General features: G+C 45.4%; 1 protein-coding gene across 1 annotated transcript; it reads left to right on the plus strand.

Moving 5' to 3' along the window:
- Positions 1–945: 945 nt before the first annotated feature.
- LOC127691887 (C-X-C chemokine receptor type 1) lies at positions 946–2001 on the plus strand. Its single transcript, XM_052191824.1, has one exon. It carries the CDS (start codon positions 946–948, stop codon positions 1999–2001), a length of 1056 nt encoding a protein of 351 aa, XP_052047784.1.
- The last annotated feature ends 14547 nt before the right edge of the window (positions 2002–16548 follow it).

A 16548-nucleotide genomic window follows, 5' to 3' on the forward strand; every position in this document is an offset into this window, starting at 1 on the left:
TATTTCACACTTAATGTGCGTGTGAGCTTAGGTGTGGAGGCCAGAGGATAACCCACATGAGATAGTTCTTTCTTCTACCCCGTGGGTTCTGGGGATCAAATCTGAGTCTATAGGCTTGGCAGTGCCTTTACTCGTCGCATCATCTCCGCCCCTTGTGTGTACTTTTAACGTAATGTTTACAGCTGTGAAAGCTGGGCACAATCTCGTCATAAGTCAAGGCACAGAGTTCAGCTTAATGTAATCTGAAATTATCAACTCTTTCTCCAGGTAGATTTTAAGAAGGCAAACAAGAGGCGGGGGAGATAGCTTGGTAGTTAGGAGCCTGGATTGCTCTAGAGGGTTTGGTCCCTAGCACCCACTTTGGGCAACTTGCTACTCCGGGTAGTTCCAGTCCCAAGGGATTGGATACCTTCTTCTGACCTTTGCATACAGACATACAGACAAGTACATATGCACATAGACATAAGTAAAAGCAATGAAAAACAATGTCTTTACAAAAATGGCAACCAATAATGAGGGGGCACATATTAGATATGAGGTAGGAGGGGCACCCGGATACACCTCATTTCTGTTGCTTGTGCTGCCTTTTCCCTGAGTCTATAACAACCTGCTGACTGCATCTGAATCCAGGGGCGTGGCTGAGGACAAAGATGGCTAAGAGAAGACAAGATAGAGATGGACATAGAGTTGCGAACTGTAGAGCCAACTGAAGGCAAGGATGTGTTGCATGGATTTTATTTTATATTTAAACTGAGTGTCCAAGGACTTTGACAGCATTAGGAAGCTAACTTCTACCGGAGTTTGAGTTGAAGGCAAAGGGGGTGAACTATGGTTGTCAAGGCAACAGAGAGAAAGAAGCCAATACTATCCCACAGCATTCACGACACTTGAATTTGGTTACTAAATCCTATTTCTCTCCTTCTAACCTTTCACCTAGATCAAACAATGGACAAGTGTGAATATTTCATCTGGACTAATCCTGAGGGTGACTCTGAGAAACAATTTGGAAATACCACTGGAATGCTACCCACTGGAGATGATTTCAGCCCCTGTAAGAGAGTTCCAATAACCGACAAGCCGGCTTTAGTTGTCTTTTATGCACTGGTGTCCCTTCTGAGCTTGCTGGGAAATTCGCTGGTGATGCTGGTTATCTTGTACAGGCAAAGGTCCCGATCGGTCACCGATGTCTACGTGCTGAACCTAGCCATCGCCGACCTACTCTTTTCAGTGACCCTGCCCTTCTTGGCTGTCTCCAAACTGAAGGGCTGGATTTTTGGCACACCCCTCTGCAAAATGGTCTCACTGGTGAAGGAAGTCAACTTCTTTAGTGGTATCCTACTGCTGGCCTGCATCAGTGTGGACCGATACCTGGCTATTGTCCATGCCACCCGCACACTGGCCCGAAAGCGCTACTTGGTTAAATTCGTATGCGTGGGCATCTGGGGTCTATCTTTGATTCTGTCTTTGCCTTTTGTCATCTTCCGCCAGGCATATAAACCATACCTTTCTGCAACAGTCTGCTATGATGTCCTGGGTGAAGCCACAACAGATTTTCGGATAACATTGCGTGGTCTGTCCCACATATTTGGCTTCCTCCTGCCGCTGCTTATCATGCTGGTCTGCTACGGGCTCACACTGCGCATGCTCTTTAAGGCTCGCATGGGGCAGAAGCACCGAGTCATGTGGGTGATCTTTGCTGTTGTGCTGGTCTTCTTGCTCTGTTGTCTGCCCTACAATCTGGTTCTGCTCTCAGACACTCTCTTAGGAGCTCACTTGATTGAAGATACCTGCGCTCGCCGCAATGGCATTGACCACGCCCTGTATATTACTGAGATCCTGAGTTTTTCTCACAGTTGTCTTAACCCTGTCATCTATGCCTTTGTTGGCCACAATTTTCGTCACGAATTCCTCAAGATCCTTGCTGATCATGGCCTGGTTCGCAAGGAGGTCTTGACACACCGTCCCGTGGCCTTTCACTCGTCTCTCACCACTATCTGTTAAACCTCCCAGAATTACCGGAGAGTGATCTCCCACCTTCAAAGGGAAGGATAACTATTGTGTCAGTGGGCTGTGTGAGTATGTGTGTGCTATGTGTGTGTATGTATGTATGTGTGGTGTATGTGTGTGTGCTGTGTGTGTAGATGTATATGTATGTATGCGTGATGTATATGTATGTGTGTGGTGTGTATATGGTGTGTGTATGATGTGTGTGGTGTGTGTGAGTCTATGTATAAATAGTGTGAGTATGTGTGTATGGTATGTGTATGTATGTATGTGTGCTGTATCTTTGTGTGTGTGGTACATGTGTATGTATGTGTGGTGTATGTGTGTGCCTGTATGTAGTGTGTGTGTATGTGTGGTGTGTGTATATGGTATATGTGGTGTGTGTGTGTATGTGTGGTGTGTGTATATGGTATATGTGGTGTGTGTGTGTATGTGTGGTGTGTGTATTTGGTATATGGTGTGTGTGTGTGTGTATACTAGGGCTATGGGCAGATACTATCTGCTTTGGGAGGGAGGAGACAAGATCAGGAGATGTTAGTAACTACTAGCTCTAGGGCCCACACCTGCTTTCTGTGGAGGTACTGAGAGCTCTCTTTATACTTCCATGAAGAATACTTCACCATTCCTATTGAACATATACATCTTTGACTTGTGATTTGGGTAATTATCACGGTCACACCTGTAGCCTGACCCACCATTAGAATAAAGAACTGGGACTTGCATCTAGCATTGGCCGGCATGGGCTGGACTCTCTTTGGAACGTCACCTGGACCGCTCAGCACACTGCACTCTGCTGTCTAGTAGCTTGCAGTCCTGTGATCTCAGTTCATGAGACTCTTATTCCCATCTTGAAGAATGTCGCAACACCTGCTGAGGACATCGGTCAGGTGACACTGAAGCACCAAGCCACCAGGCAGCCTTGTGATGGAGCTGAAGAGTTTCTTCCCTGTAGGTGGTCATGAGTGGACAGAGGATATTTGGGAAGCCAGGCCTAGTGCATGAGAATCCCCTTTACCCCGTGACCAGTGTCACCGAGGTGATGTGTGTGTGTTGGGTGCCAGCTGAGCCAAGGATGGAGCAAGACTGGCAGCTGGGACTTCCGCCCCTTGGCATTTCCAATTGGACACGGAGCAACAGCAACTTTATAAAGCCGGATGTGCTGTCAATCATCCGGGCGGGCAGATGTTTCCAATAAAATTTCTGTCCCATGTTTGTCTGTGGGTGGGCCAGAATAAAAGGTGTGTGTGGAGTAGCTGGTGTTCCTGCAGTAGACCCCCTCCTCATAAACTGGGTGTGGGCTAGAGGCTTTACAGGACCAACCTCTGCAGGCACTGCCTTAGCAGGCTCTCATCCCCAATGTCATTCATGGTCATCTCTCACGGTCAGGAGGTCCCCTTTGTCCCTCATATGAGAACATATGTGAGTTCAGCCTTATCTCAACGTATAACCATTGTCTCTTGGGGGGACCTGGCTTGTCTCCTTTACAAGTTGTATTAAGTTACTTCCTAACCTTCCTACTCCTTTGTCAAATGACTTTAGGAAATTACGTTTGGGGCTGGAGAGAATGCTCGGTGGTTAAGATAACTTGGTGCTCTTTCAGAGAATCCAGGTTTGATTTCCAGCACCCACACGGTAGATCCCAACAATCTGTAACTTAGGTCGCAGGGGATCCAATGCCCTCTTCAGACTTCTGCAGCCGCTAGACATGCATGTGATATACAGGCATATGTGCACTCAAAGCATCCCTACACATAAAATTTACAAATCTGAAAACATTTTTTCAAAAGGAATTGTAGTTATTTATCTGTTTTCTCTGAACAAAGGTAGAAACCTGTCTAGTTTGCTTTCCATCCTGGTGTTGGACGTAATGCCTGGAGACCATGAAGTGCTCAGGAAATATTTACAGAATGAACAGATGTCATTAAAAGGTGCCGGTTTCTGCCTTCCTTTCACCCTTCCTGGTCACCACACTCCACTCCTCCTCATGTTCCTCTGTGGTCAGCTTCATTCCACTTTTAAGCCGTGTGGGAGCATGGCAGGGAGTGCTGAAGACACCTGGGCTCCTTGATTGCCCGTGGCAGAAACAGAAACTCCTACTAGTGTAAAGCAGAAGAAGGTCCTGGCCCGTATTGGGGTGGGAAGAGACAAGGGTGGCCTGAGGTTGAGCTTCCAGATAGGACTGCATTCGAGGCTGTGCCTGGGATCGGGGACCAAGGTTGGAGTAAGTCTGGGGTGGATACAGGGCTGGGGTGAGAGCTTGGCGTAAGGCAAGGGAAGATAAGTGTCAGTAATAGGGGAGACTGGGGGTGGGAGAGTAGGGTGAGGGACCTGGTGAGGGTTGGAGGTAGGGAAGGCCCAGTGGGGGCTTGGACCAGGTTGAGACTAGAGAGAGGCATATGGTTGGGAGAGAACATCAAAGGTAGAACGAGTCCAGAGACGACTCTAAGTAAAAGACCTCATGGGTAGTATCTTAGGGTTTTACTGCTATGAACAGACACCATGACCAAGGCAACTCTTACAAGGACAACATTTAATTGGGGCTGGCTTACAGGTTCAGAGGTTCATTCCATTATCATCAAGGTGGGAGCAGGGCAGTGTCCAGGTAGGCATGGTGCAGGAGGAGCTGAGAGTTCTACATCTTCATCTGAAGGCTGCTAGCAAAATACTGACTTCCAGGCAGCTAGGATGAGGGTCTTAAAACCCACACCCACGGAGACACACCCACTCCAACAAGGTCACACCTTCTAATAGTGCCACTCCCTGGGCCAAGCATGTACAAACCATCACATGTAGGGTCATCATCCTCTTTGGAATACTTCAGACACACTTTCAGAGGCAGGACAGAGGCTCCTTGTCTTGACTGACTGGAGGTTGCCCAGGTGGGTTAGCGGAGGAAGAGTTGAGGCTCAAGCCCATGAGACCTGATTCAGGGGCTCAAGCCCATGAGATAGATCTGAGTTGAGGGAGAGAGGGTGTTTGTTCTAGCTTGGTTTCTCTACAGTAATTGAACTCTATTGCTTCTAGAAATAATTTCAAGCTGACATGTCAAGAGTGCTTTCTCAGATTCGGAACTACACTGACGATTTACTGTGTGGGATGGATGGGGCTGGATTAGGGGAGATCTAAGAAGTCCTTCAGGGCATAAGTGAAGGTGAGAGAGATAGGACACAGCCTCAACTAGCAGGCCAAACCTCAAAGGGCACCGAGTGCTTTGATAAACTTTATACCTCAGCCTGTGTCCAGCCCTGGTTGAGCCTAAGGCATATGTAATGAAGTCACCTGGCTCCCTGGAGCTGGCTGGTAAGGAGCTTAGAGACATGTCTTGGGATCCTGTTAGGAGGTTGTAGCAGAAACGGGGAGGGCATGGACAAACCAGTGACAGTGTGGTGGAAGGAGAGGACGAACTTGATAGTGTTTGAGGCAGAGACCCAAACACTTCTCAGCACAAAGTTCAAACTAAGCATCTGTATTAAGCTGCCTTGTGACTTCGTGGAGAGAAACACTTCTCACAGGGTAGCCTGAACGCATGTTACAGTTTTTAAAGACAACACAGAAAACTACATCCAGGTTACAGGGGGAAGCAAGCTAGCAGGCTAACAAGAGCCAAGAACATGCGGTTAGCTGGGGTATTTCAACCAGAGGTTCTAGAACAGGGTTGGGTGCTTTCCTACGGGACTTTTCAGGACAGGGGACAAAAGGAAGGGTCCATTTCAGTTTAAATCAAAGATGGCTTTAGCTAAGACAAGATAGAGAAACCTTGTACCCATTACAAGGAGATCTTCAAGCGGAGACCAATAGGACTTGGCTGTCAGTTGAATAGGAAATGGAGCAGTGAGTGGGGGAGGGGAGTCAGAAAGGAGTCTTCAACCTACAGCCTGGGTTACTGATTAGAAGAAGGGGGTATGTTATTGCTGAATGAGTAGTGTACAAATTTAATCCTAGAACTCAGGAGACAGAGGCAGAGGCAGAGGCAGAGGCAGAGGCAGGAGGATCTCTGTGAGTTTGAGGCCAACCAGGGCTATGTAGACAGACCTGTGTGGTGGTTTGAATATGCTTGGCCCACAGGAAATGACACGATTAGGAGATTTGGCCTATTGGAGCAGGTGTAGCCTTGTTGGAGGGAGTGCATCACTGTGGGGGTGGGCTTTGAGGTCCTATGCTCAAGTTCTGCCCAGTGCAGGAGAAAGCCTCCTCCTGGCTGCCTGCTGAAGACAGTATTTCCTGGCTGCCTTCAGGTCAAAATGTAGACCTCTCAGCTCCAGTACCATTTCTGCCTGGATGCGGCCATGCTTCCCACCATGGTGATAATGAACCTCTAAAACTGTAAGCCAGCCCCAGTTAAATGCTTTCCTTTATAAGAGTTGCCTTGTTCATGGTATCTCTTCACAGCAATGAAACCCTAAGAATCCCTGTTTCAAAAAGAAAGGAAGGAAGAAAAGGAAGGAAGAAAGGAAAAGAAAAAAAGAAAAGAGTGAATGATGATGGCCACACTTTTAATCCCAGCACCCAGGAGGGCAGGCAGATCTCTGAGTTTGAGGCCAGCCTGGTCTACAGAGTGAGTTCTAGGACACAGAGAAAACTTGTCTCAAAAAGAAAGAAAGAAAAATGAATAAATAAAGAAAGAAAGAGCAGGGACTGGAGAGACATCTCAGAGGTTAATAGTACAAGCTGCTGCTCTTCAGGAAGGTCTGGAGTTCAAGTCCCAGCAACCACATGGCAGCTCCTAACCATCTATAATGAGATCTGATGCCCTCTCTGGCATGCAGGCAGAACACTGTATACTACCGGAGGACTCCGCTATACCACTCCTGGGCACATACCCAGAGGATTCCCCAGCAGGTAATAAGGATACATGCCCCACTATGTTCATAGCAGCCCTATTTATAATAGCCAGAAGCTGGAAAGAACCCAGATATCCCTCAACAGAGGAATGGATACAGAAAATGTGATATATTTACACTATAGAATACTACTCAGATATTAAAAACAATGAATTCATGAAGTTCTTAGGCAAGTGGGTGGAAGTGGAGAATGTCATCCTGAGTGAGGTGACCCAATCACAAAAGAACACACATGGTATGCATTCACCAATAAGCGGATATTAGCCCAGAAGCTCAGAATACCCAAGAAACAATTCACACATCAAATGATGCCCAAGAAGAAGGAAGGAAAGGCCCCTGGTCCATCAGTGTAGGGGAATACCAGGACAGGGAAGCAGGAAGGGATGGATGGGGAACAGGGGGAGGGAAGAGGGCTTATGGGACTTTCAGGGAGGGGGGTCCAGGAAAGGGGATATCATTTGAAATATAAATAAAGAATATATTGAATAAAAAAAGAAAAAAGAAATCTATTAAAAAAAAGAAAGAGAAAGGAAAAGAAAAATAAAGAGGGCGTGTTTGCAGGAAGAGGCTGCCTTTCGATTTGTGGGGAGCAAGTAGGTGTACCCAATTACCTAGGGGAAAATACCTAGCTCTGAAAGCCTGGGAAAGATTTGGCAAGCTTGGGTTCATTACTGGAATATTGGTAGATCATGAAAGCTACCAGAATGGGCAGAAAACAACAGACAGATAAAAGAGAGAGTAACTCGGAGAATGTTAGTATCCAAGGGACTGAAAGAGGAAGAGGGGCCTTCAAAAGAGGTCGAAAGGCTGGGGTGTGGCTCAATTGGTCAGGTGGTCGCCTAGGGGGCACGAAGCCCTGGGTTCAGTTCTTAGCACTGTATAAACCAGGCAGAGTGGGAGAGCTCTATAGACCCAGCGCCTGCGAGGTGAAGGCAGGAGCATGAGGGTTTCAAGTTCGTCCTCAGCTGCATAGCACTCCTCATGACCTGACACTGCAGTTAGCTTAGTTCTTGCTGTCAGCACTGGGCATACCTCAGAAAGAACAGGCCGGTATCTGTTGGGATCACTTCTGCATCCCCAGCATCAGAGCCAGGAAGACAGAGAGGAGCAAACACCTGGCAAATAGTGAGATTAGTAATCTGCTTCACACACACAAGGTATTTAGACTACACACATCTATCTATCTATCTATCTATCTATCTATCTATCTATCTATCTATCTATCTATCATCTATCTATCTATCTATCTATCTATCATATATCTATATCTATTTATACCTATATTAAGGCCTAGATGGAATGTTAAGGCCTAGGTAACTGTTACTTGGCTAGCCTGCCACTTTGTGCCGTTAATAAGGAAACTTTCAGCCGGGTGGTGGTGGTGCACGCCTGTAATCCCAGCACTCTGTGAGGCAGAGGCAGGAGGATTTCTGAGTTCGAGGCCAGCCTAGTCTACAGAGTGAGTTCCAGGACAGCCAGGGCAGAGAAACCCTGTCTCCAAAATACCAAATCCAAACAAACAAACAAACAAACAAAAAAGAAGAAGAAGAAGAAGAAAGAAAGAAAGAAAGAAAGAAAGAAAGAAACAAAGAAACAAAGAAAGAAAGAAACAAAGAAAGAAAGAAAGAAAGAAAGAAAGAAAGAAAGAAAGAAAGAAAGAAAGAAAGAAATTATTTGGAATGAGACTTCCATTTTGAGTAGGGGTTGAGTAAAGTTTAAGTTCAAGACCTCCCTGGGAACTGACATCCCACTTGACAGAAAGAGACACGTACACGAGTAACTGACATCCTGGTCGACAAATTAAGACATGAATGTTAGACAAGTCCCATCCTGGTAGACAAGTTAAGACACGAGTGCTAGACAAAGCAAGTCCCCTGCCACAGTGGAATACCTCAACCAATGGGAGCAGGATAAGTGTAAAACAAAGACATGTTCCTAAGGAAATCACCTATTCATAAATCCTGACTGGTGGAATAACTTGGTACAGATGTCTGTGGATTTTAGGCTATAGGGTTACAAACCCTATAGGAATTTAATTTAATGTCACAGTTCAGTTCCTGAGCCTGGAACCCAGCCTTGATTGATCAGTCTTGGGTGTGGCATTTAGTAAACATCTCTGTTTGACTGAGATTGGTGTTTGAATGGTTTGAATGCAATATTTGAATGATTCCCAGACACGCTCACACACATATGGTTATTTAGTTATAGTTTAGATTTATTAGAGTAGCTTATAGGGTGTCTCCTGATAGAAGGCCAAGAGGCTGGATGTCTTCTGAGTCCCAATCTGGTGCTAGGGAGACCCTAGAGAGCTGCTCTCTTCAGTCTACATTGGAATCTTGAAGAAGTAGGTACTGACACCAGCAAAGGGATGCCTCGGCAACAGGGTGGATGAACTTCCAAGTGTCCTCTTCCCTGTGCTTTTACGTGAGCTGTCACCGAAAAATGTGACCCAGACTTAGGGTGGATTTTCCCACCTCAAATGAATCAATCAAAAGAATCCCTCATAAGTGTGCTTGGCTGCTGGGATTTTACTCCAGACATAGTCAAGCTGGCAACCAAGCTTTGTCACGACACAGTCTCAACCTAAATGTTACATCCTTTCCCCCAGATTCTGCTTCTGGGTATCCTGATGAAACAACCCAGATTGTAGCTCAGTGGGCAGAGAATGTGTTTATCATGAACAAAGCCTTCCGTTTCATGCCTAGTACCACATAAACAACACATGGTTTCACATGTCTATAGTCCTGGCACTCAGGATTATGTGTCTTCTTTTTATGAAGTCTTCACTCTTTTCCTTTTCCTTTTTCTTTTTCTTTTCTCTTCTTTTTTCTTTTTCTTTTTCTTTGTAGACAGGGTTTTTCTGTATAGCTCTGGCTGTCTTGGAACTCACTCTGTAGACCAGGCTGGCCTTGAACTCACAGATCTGCCTGCCTCTGCCTCCTGAGTGCTGGGACTAAAGGAATGTGTTATGACCACCCAGCTTGAAGTCTTCATCTTAATAAACATTAATCTACAGCCTCCTTTGTGGCAAGGGAGTGTTCTGATAGCTCGATAGGCCACATGTCATTTAATTCATCTAACATATGATCCTGCAGGGAGCTTCCATGCAAGGAACACGTTATAGATTACTTTGCTTAATTTTGTTTTCTTTTGTTATTTTGAGACAGATAGCATGCAGCCCAGGATGGCCTCAAACTCTCTATGCAGCTAAGAATGGTCTGTACTTTTGCCTCCACCTCCCAAGCAGTAGGAAAACCAGCATGCTCCACCATGGCCAGTTTACGGACTACTGTCAATTGAAACAAGGTTAAAATAGAGAATTAGTGTCCCAGGGTGTCAGTAGTCAATGTGTCATCCTCTTGGAATAGTCATTCTTCTTCAGGATGGGTACTAAAAGTGAGAGGGAGGCAGACACTGCCATCCAAGCACTTAGGAGGCCGAAACAAGGGGATTCCAAACTAAGGGCCAGCTTGTGCCACATAGCGCCTTGCCACATCAAACAAACAAACCCAAGACATAATGATGGATGATAGTACACACTTGTAGTCTCAGCCCTGGGAGGTGGAGGCAGAGACTCAGGTTCACCACAGAGTAAGTTTGAGACCAGCCTGGGCTACTTGAGAAACCTACCCTTCACACCACTGCCAGCCAAAGGTAATAAATGAGGATATATCAAGACTGGCAGTGGTGGCACACAACTTTAATACCAGGCCCGGGGAGGCAGAGGCAGCGAATCTCTGAATTCAAAGCCTGCCTAGGCTACAGAGTGAGTTTAGGGCAGCTACACAGAGAAACCCTGTATCAGAAATGAAAAAAACAAAACAAAAAGATCTATCAAGAGCCTGTACACATCAGAAATGACCTTAGAATGCCTTTGTGTGTGTGGAGGGGGGAGAGGCTGGAGCGGTAAGATAGCCATGGAAAGTTTATCTAACACGGGTGAAATCTAACACGAGTGAAACCTTGGGTTCCACCAGCACTGAAAAAAAGACATAAATTATTCTTTTGGACAAAAATTAGACCTAGACAAGAACTGATTCACTTAGTAATATTTAGAGTATATTGTTGTCTTAACTTTTTAAAATATTATGACAGAGAATGTTCTTAGAGTATAACCAATGTCGTTATGAATTTGAGCTGTGTGGACTATAGATCTTTCTCTCTTGTTAAAGACAATTTTAATATAGCAAAATTTCTAAGGAGTTTCAGGACATTACAACAAAATGTACAACAACTGTACTGTAAAAGAAGCCAACCAAGCAACCAACCAAGCAACCAACTAAACAAGCAAACAGGCTTGGGAGAGATGGCTCAGAGGTTACCAGCACTTGTTCTTGCAGGAGACACAAGTTTGCTTCCCAGCATCCATGGCAGACAGCCAGGCCTGTCTGACAACCTCCTGTAACTTCAGCTCCAGGGGATCTAGTGCCCTCTTCTGGCTTCCTTAGGTACTTGAACACATCTGACATACATTTACATAAACAACCACACATATGTATTTTTTTTAAATTTATTTTCTAAATTCTTTGTTTACATTCCAAATGCTTTCCCCTTTCCAGGTTCCCCCCCTCCCCATATGTCCCATAAGCCCTCTTCTCTCCACCCATTCTCCAATCACCCCCTTCCTTTTCTCTGTCCTGGTACTTCCCTACAATGCTGGATCAAGCCTATCCAGGATCGGGGCCCTCTCCTTACTTCTTCATGGGAGTCATTTGATATGCTAACTGTGTCTTGGGTATTCAGGGATTCTGGGCTAATTAATATCCACTTATCAGTGAATGCATTCCATGTGTGTTCTTTTGTGATTGAGTTACCTCGCTTAGGATGCTATTTTCCAGTTCCAACCATTTGCTTAAAAATTTCATGAATTTATTGTTTTTAATTACTGAGTAGTATTCCATTGTGTAAATATATCACATTTTCTGTATCCATTCCTCCATTGAGGGACATCTGGGTTCTCTCCAGCTTCTGGCTATTATAAATAATGCTGCAATGAACATAGTGGAGCATTTGTCCTTATTGTATGCAGGGGAATCCTCTGGGTATATGCCCAGGAGTGGTATAGCTGGGTCCTCTGGAAGTGTCATGCCCAGTTTTCTGAGGAATCGCTAGACTGATTTCCAGAGTGGTTGTACCATCTTACACTCCCACCAGCAATGGAGCAGTGTTCCTCTTTCCCCACATCCCCGCCAACATCTGTGTATTAATTAGTAAAAAGATTAAAATGAGAGAGAGAGAGAGAGAGAGAGGAGAGAGAGAGAGAGAGAGAGAGAGAGAGAGAGAGAGAGAGAGACAGGCTACAAACTATTATCCGTTGATGTTATCTTCTTAAAAAGTACCCAGGAAGCAGAGGCAGGGAGAAACTCCAATCCTACACAGTGAGTTCCAGGACAGTGACAGCTACATAGAAAGACCCTGTCTCAAAAACAAACAAACAAACAAACAAACAAACAAACAAAGAACTATGAGTGTGTGTGTGTGAGGCATAGGTTGCTGCTTTAGTGGCCTTATAATTGGTCTGCTCTGCAGAAATCAGGATATTCCAGAGACATTAGTGGATGTCCCCTTACAGACTATTCAAATAAGGGCTCTCAAGAGATTGAAGTTTCTTTGGAAATCTATGCTGGGAAGAGAAAAACATTCTGAAATCTTGGACTCCAAAAGAGAAGAGACTTGTGTCTATCAAAGATTTAAATTTATCAGTTCACCTTGTAGTAGAGACAGGACTGAGACCACAGCAGGCAGGCCCAAACGTTGGCTATGTTATGGAAATCTCTTCTACTGAAACCTTTTTTCAGAGCCCTGGTGGATGGGGAGTGTCTGCCACTGTGTCTCTTTTCTTCTCTTTCTGGTATAGCTGCACTGAGTACATATCCTTTGTGCTATTCGTATGGCTCTCTAAAAAATTTCTATCTTATGTGCATTGGTATTTTGCTCACATGCATGTCTATGTGGAAGTCTCAGAGCTTGTAGTTACAGAGAATTGCAAGATGCCCTGTGGGCGGTGGGATCCTCTGGAAGAGCAGTCAATACCCTCAGCCTCTGAGCTATCTCTCCAGCACCTAGTATGACTCTTTTAATTGGTTTATTTGGACAAGTGACTAAGTCTGACTTGTTAGGTCACTAAGGCACCGGCTTCAGCAGATGCCCTTGGGGTATAATCTGCTCCCCCCCCAAAAAAAAACTCTGTTCTTCCTCTCCACAGTCCTTCTTCCCCTCTCTCCTTGTGCACCCTCCCCTAGTAGGGTGTGGAGGGACCCAGGTGGGAGGAGATTGCATCTGAGTTTCCATTGTAAACTTTCTGGTTCCTGGAGCCTCCTAGAAGTGTTAAATGCCCTGGGGGTGTGTGGCAGGAGAACGGGGGACAGGAACCTGACAGAACCTGATAGGAAATTTGATTCCAGTTTCTGGTGGTAGGAGGGGGAGGAAGTTCTCTGAGTGTGGTGTGTGTGTGTGTGTGCTTATAATATGGCACCTGTGTGGAGGCCAGAGGACAGCTTTCAGGAGTTGTCTCTTACCATATAGGCTCCACCACAGAACTCGATAGAACTCATGTGTCATTAGCTTTGGTGATTAAAAAAAAGCTTTACCCACTGAACCATCTAACCTGCTGTCTTAAGTCTTTTTTATCTATCTATGCATCTATTTATCTATGCATGCATGCATGCATGTATGTATGTATATATGTATGTATGTATGTATATATGTATGTATGTATGCATGTATGTATGTATGTATGTATGTATGTGTCTATCTATCTATCTATCTATCTATCTATCTATCTATCTATCTATCTATCTATCTACCATGTATATACTTGTTTTGCCTGCATGGATGTACCATGCACTGTCTGAGGAGGCAAGAGAGGAAGGACATTGGGTCCAGACACCACTTATCGTTGGCTGCCAAGTGGGTACAGAAGCTGGCTCCTCTGTGAGTGCAGGCAATGCTCACACCTGCTGAACATCTCTTCTGCCACTCTACTTGCTCCCAGTCTTGAGAGATGTTTTTCATGTTATTAAGTTCTAAGAAGACAGGTTCGGAGAAACTGAATAACTCAATCAAAGGTCTCAGTGGGGACAGAGGAAGACAGGACCTCCCGCAAAGCCTCTGAGACCTTCACTACAGGACAGGATCAATAAATGAGAGAAGTGTTTTTCATAGTGCCTGGGTTGGTGGTAAGTAACACTGTTACCTCCAACAATGATTAATATCTGTTGGTTAATACAGAAAGAAACACCTTGCATATACAGGGATTGAGAAAGGCTTTTTAAAAATTGTAACATGTGAAATGGAACTAGGGGAGCACTGTCACAGTTTCACGAAGCAGATTTAGCATAGCTTCGGCTCCCATTCAACGACTCCTCCCCCCTTTTGCCCAGAACCCAAAGCAAACCCATCTGTCTCTCTTCTTCCTTTCTCTCATCTTCCAGGTTGTACCAATCACCCAGATTTTCTTCTGGGCAGCATTGGTATTGAAATTTTACATGCTAGACAAGTGTTCTGCCACAGAACTAAATCCCCCAGTCCACAGAGAGCCCTGATTTGCTCATTGCATGTGACAGGCATGTGTCTGTATAGAAATGTACTTCATAAGAATGTACAAGGATTACAGGTCAGAGTAGAGTCTAAAGGGCTGTTCCTAGCTGGGTGGTAGTGGTGCACGCCTTTAATCTCAGCCCTCTGGGAGGCAGAGGCAGGCGGATTTCTGAGTTCGAGGCCAGCCTGGTCTACAGGGTGAGTTCCAGGACAGCCAGGGCTATAGAGAGAAGCCCTGTCTCAAAAAAAAAAATCCAACCCCCCCAAATAGGGGGGCTGTTCCTAAGGCCCTTTACAGTTGGAGTAGGTGAGTGCCAACACATTTACTACGGAGACACTGAGCTGCTATGCTGCCCATGGTTTCCAAGTTCACCTATGACCTTGAAGCTTCAGTGTTGTGATCATAAAAAGAGAAAGAGCTATTAAGATATAGTCTGTGGGGGTGTGTGGTGAGGTGTGGGGGAAAGGGGTACCTCGGTGGGCCCATGCTGAGGCATCCCTTCCCCATGAGGGATCACACACATGATGGTATAGTATAGAATAGAGTTTATTTAGGGCACGGGGAGGGCAGTTAAGAGGGTAGTAGAGGCAGAGAAAGGCAGAGAAAAAGAGAGAGTAGAGAATTAGAGGCTGGCCATGACCACATGGAGAGAGGCAGGAAGAGAAGGGCGAAGGCAAGAGCCCAAGAGGGCAAGAAAGAACAGGAGAGCAAGAGGACAAGAGAGAGGAGGGAGAAAGCGGCCCCTTTATAGTGGGCCAGGCCTACCTGACTGGTGCCAGGTAACTGTGGGTGTGGAGTCCAGACAGAGTACCAACATTCAGAAAAAGAGAATCTTTTATACAAGAGAAAAAATTCAAAAGCCCATTCTCCTATGGGTGTGATAGAGGGGCTCCCATTTGAAAAATCCCAATTTTCCTGCCTTGAGGCAGGAAAATGGTTATGAAGTTGAGGATAGCTTAAGTTACATAAAGGGTAGCTTGGGCTAAAGAGTGAGACCTTATCTAAAAATTACCTCTTTTTGTGCTTAAAGATAAATGTTTTTCCAACTCAGTGGCCCTTGTCCTTTCCTCAGGGGCCTCTCTATCCTAAAGGAAGAAACTTCTGACCAATGGAGAAGATCACACCACAGGAATGGAGGGGGGGGAAGAGAGAGAGAGAGAGAGAGAGAGAGAGAGAGAGAGAGAGAGAGAGAGAGAGAGAGAGAGAGAGAGAGAGAAGGGTTGGGGATGGGAAAACTCACGTCAGATTTGACTGGCAACCACATACCAAGAACTGCTGAGTCCTCCCCCCCCCCCAGCACCTAGCCACTGCCTACCAGGGTCTGAGCAAAGACAGATGTTTGTTCTCAAGTGCACATGGCACTGCGGTCCTCATGGTGCATCTGTGCAGTCTCAGCTTTAGAGCTGGCATCACCCCAGAACCGGAGGAGAGTCCATCTGATCAGACCGCAGTTCACGGAGGAGAAAACCGACTTCCAAAGGTTTAAGTGAATAGTTAAGCAACAGCTAACTAAGTCTGTTTATTCTCTTTTATTGAGTTAGATGTGTTTTCACAAACCTCTAGGTACAGATGGTAGTGCGGAAGGAGTCAGGAACAGATGCCTCTGTTCTAGTTACCCTGGAGGGAGTTTCATGGTTCCTCATGTGTCCTCTGTTGGTCAGATTCCTTTGTCCTCCTAAATTTCATTTCCACAGGGCACGGCTGCTTTGCGAGGACCACACACAGCAGCGGGGCACATGCAGGCCTCTGTTATATAAACATGCAACCAACTGACTCTTGTTTGGTTTGCTCTCTCTTTTTCCATTTTTTAAAAAGTTTTTCCAAGTCAGAGTCCCTCTGTGTAATATAATAGCCCAGGCTGTCCTGTAAATCACTCTGTAGAACGAGCTGGTTTGGACTCACAGAGATACACCTACCACTGCTTGCTGAGTGCTGAGATTTCAGGCCTGCACCACCACTGCCTGGTGAAGATGTTTAGTTTCCTTGAAGTCAAGTTATAGGCAGCTGTAAGGTGTCTTGTGGGTGCTAGGAATTAAACCCAGTTTCTCTGCAAGCCACTGTTCAAATTATCCCTTCTCTCCTTTTCCTCAACACTTCTATATAATTCTCCTTGGTATCTTTTAAATTCATGGTCTCTTTTTGTATTAATTGTTGTTACATATA

Source organism: Apodemus sylvaticus, chromosome 9 (assembly GCF_947179515.1).
Source record: "Apodemus sylvaticus chromosome 9, mApoSyl1.1, whole genome shotgun sequence".
Lineage (NCBI taxonomy): Eukaryota > Metazoa > Chordata > Mammalia > Rodentia > Muridae > Apodemus > Apodemus sylvaticus.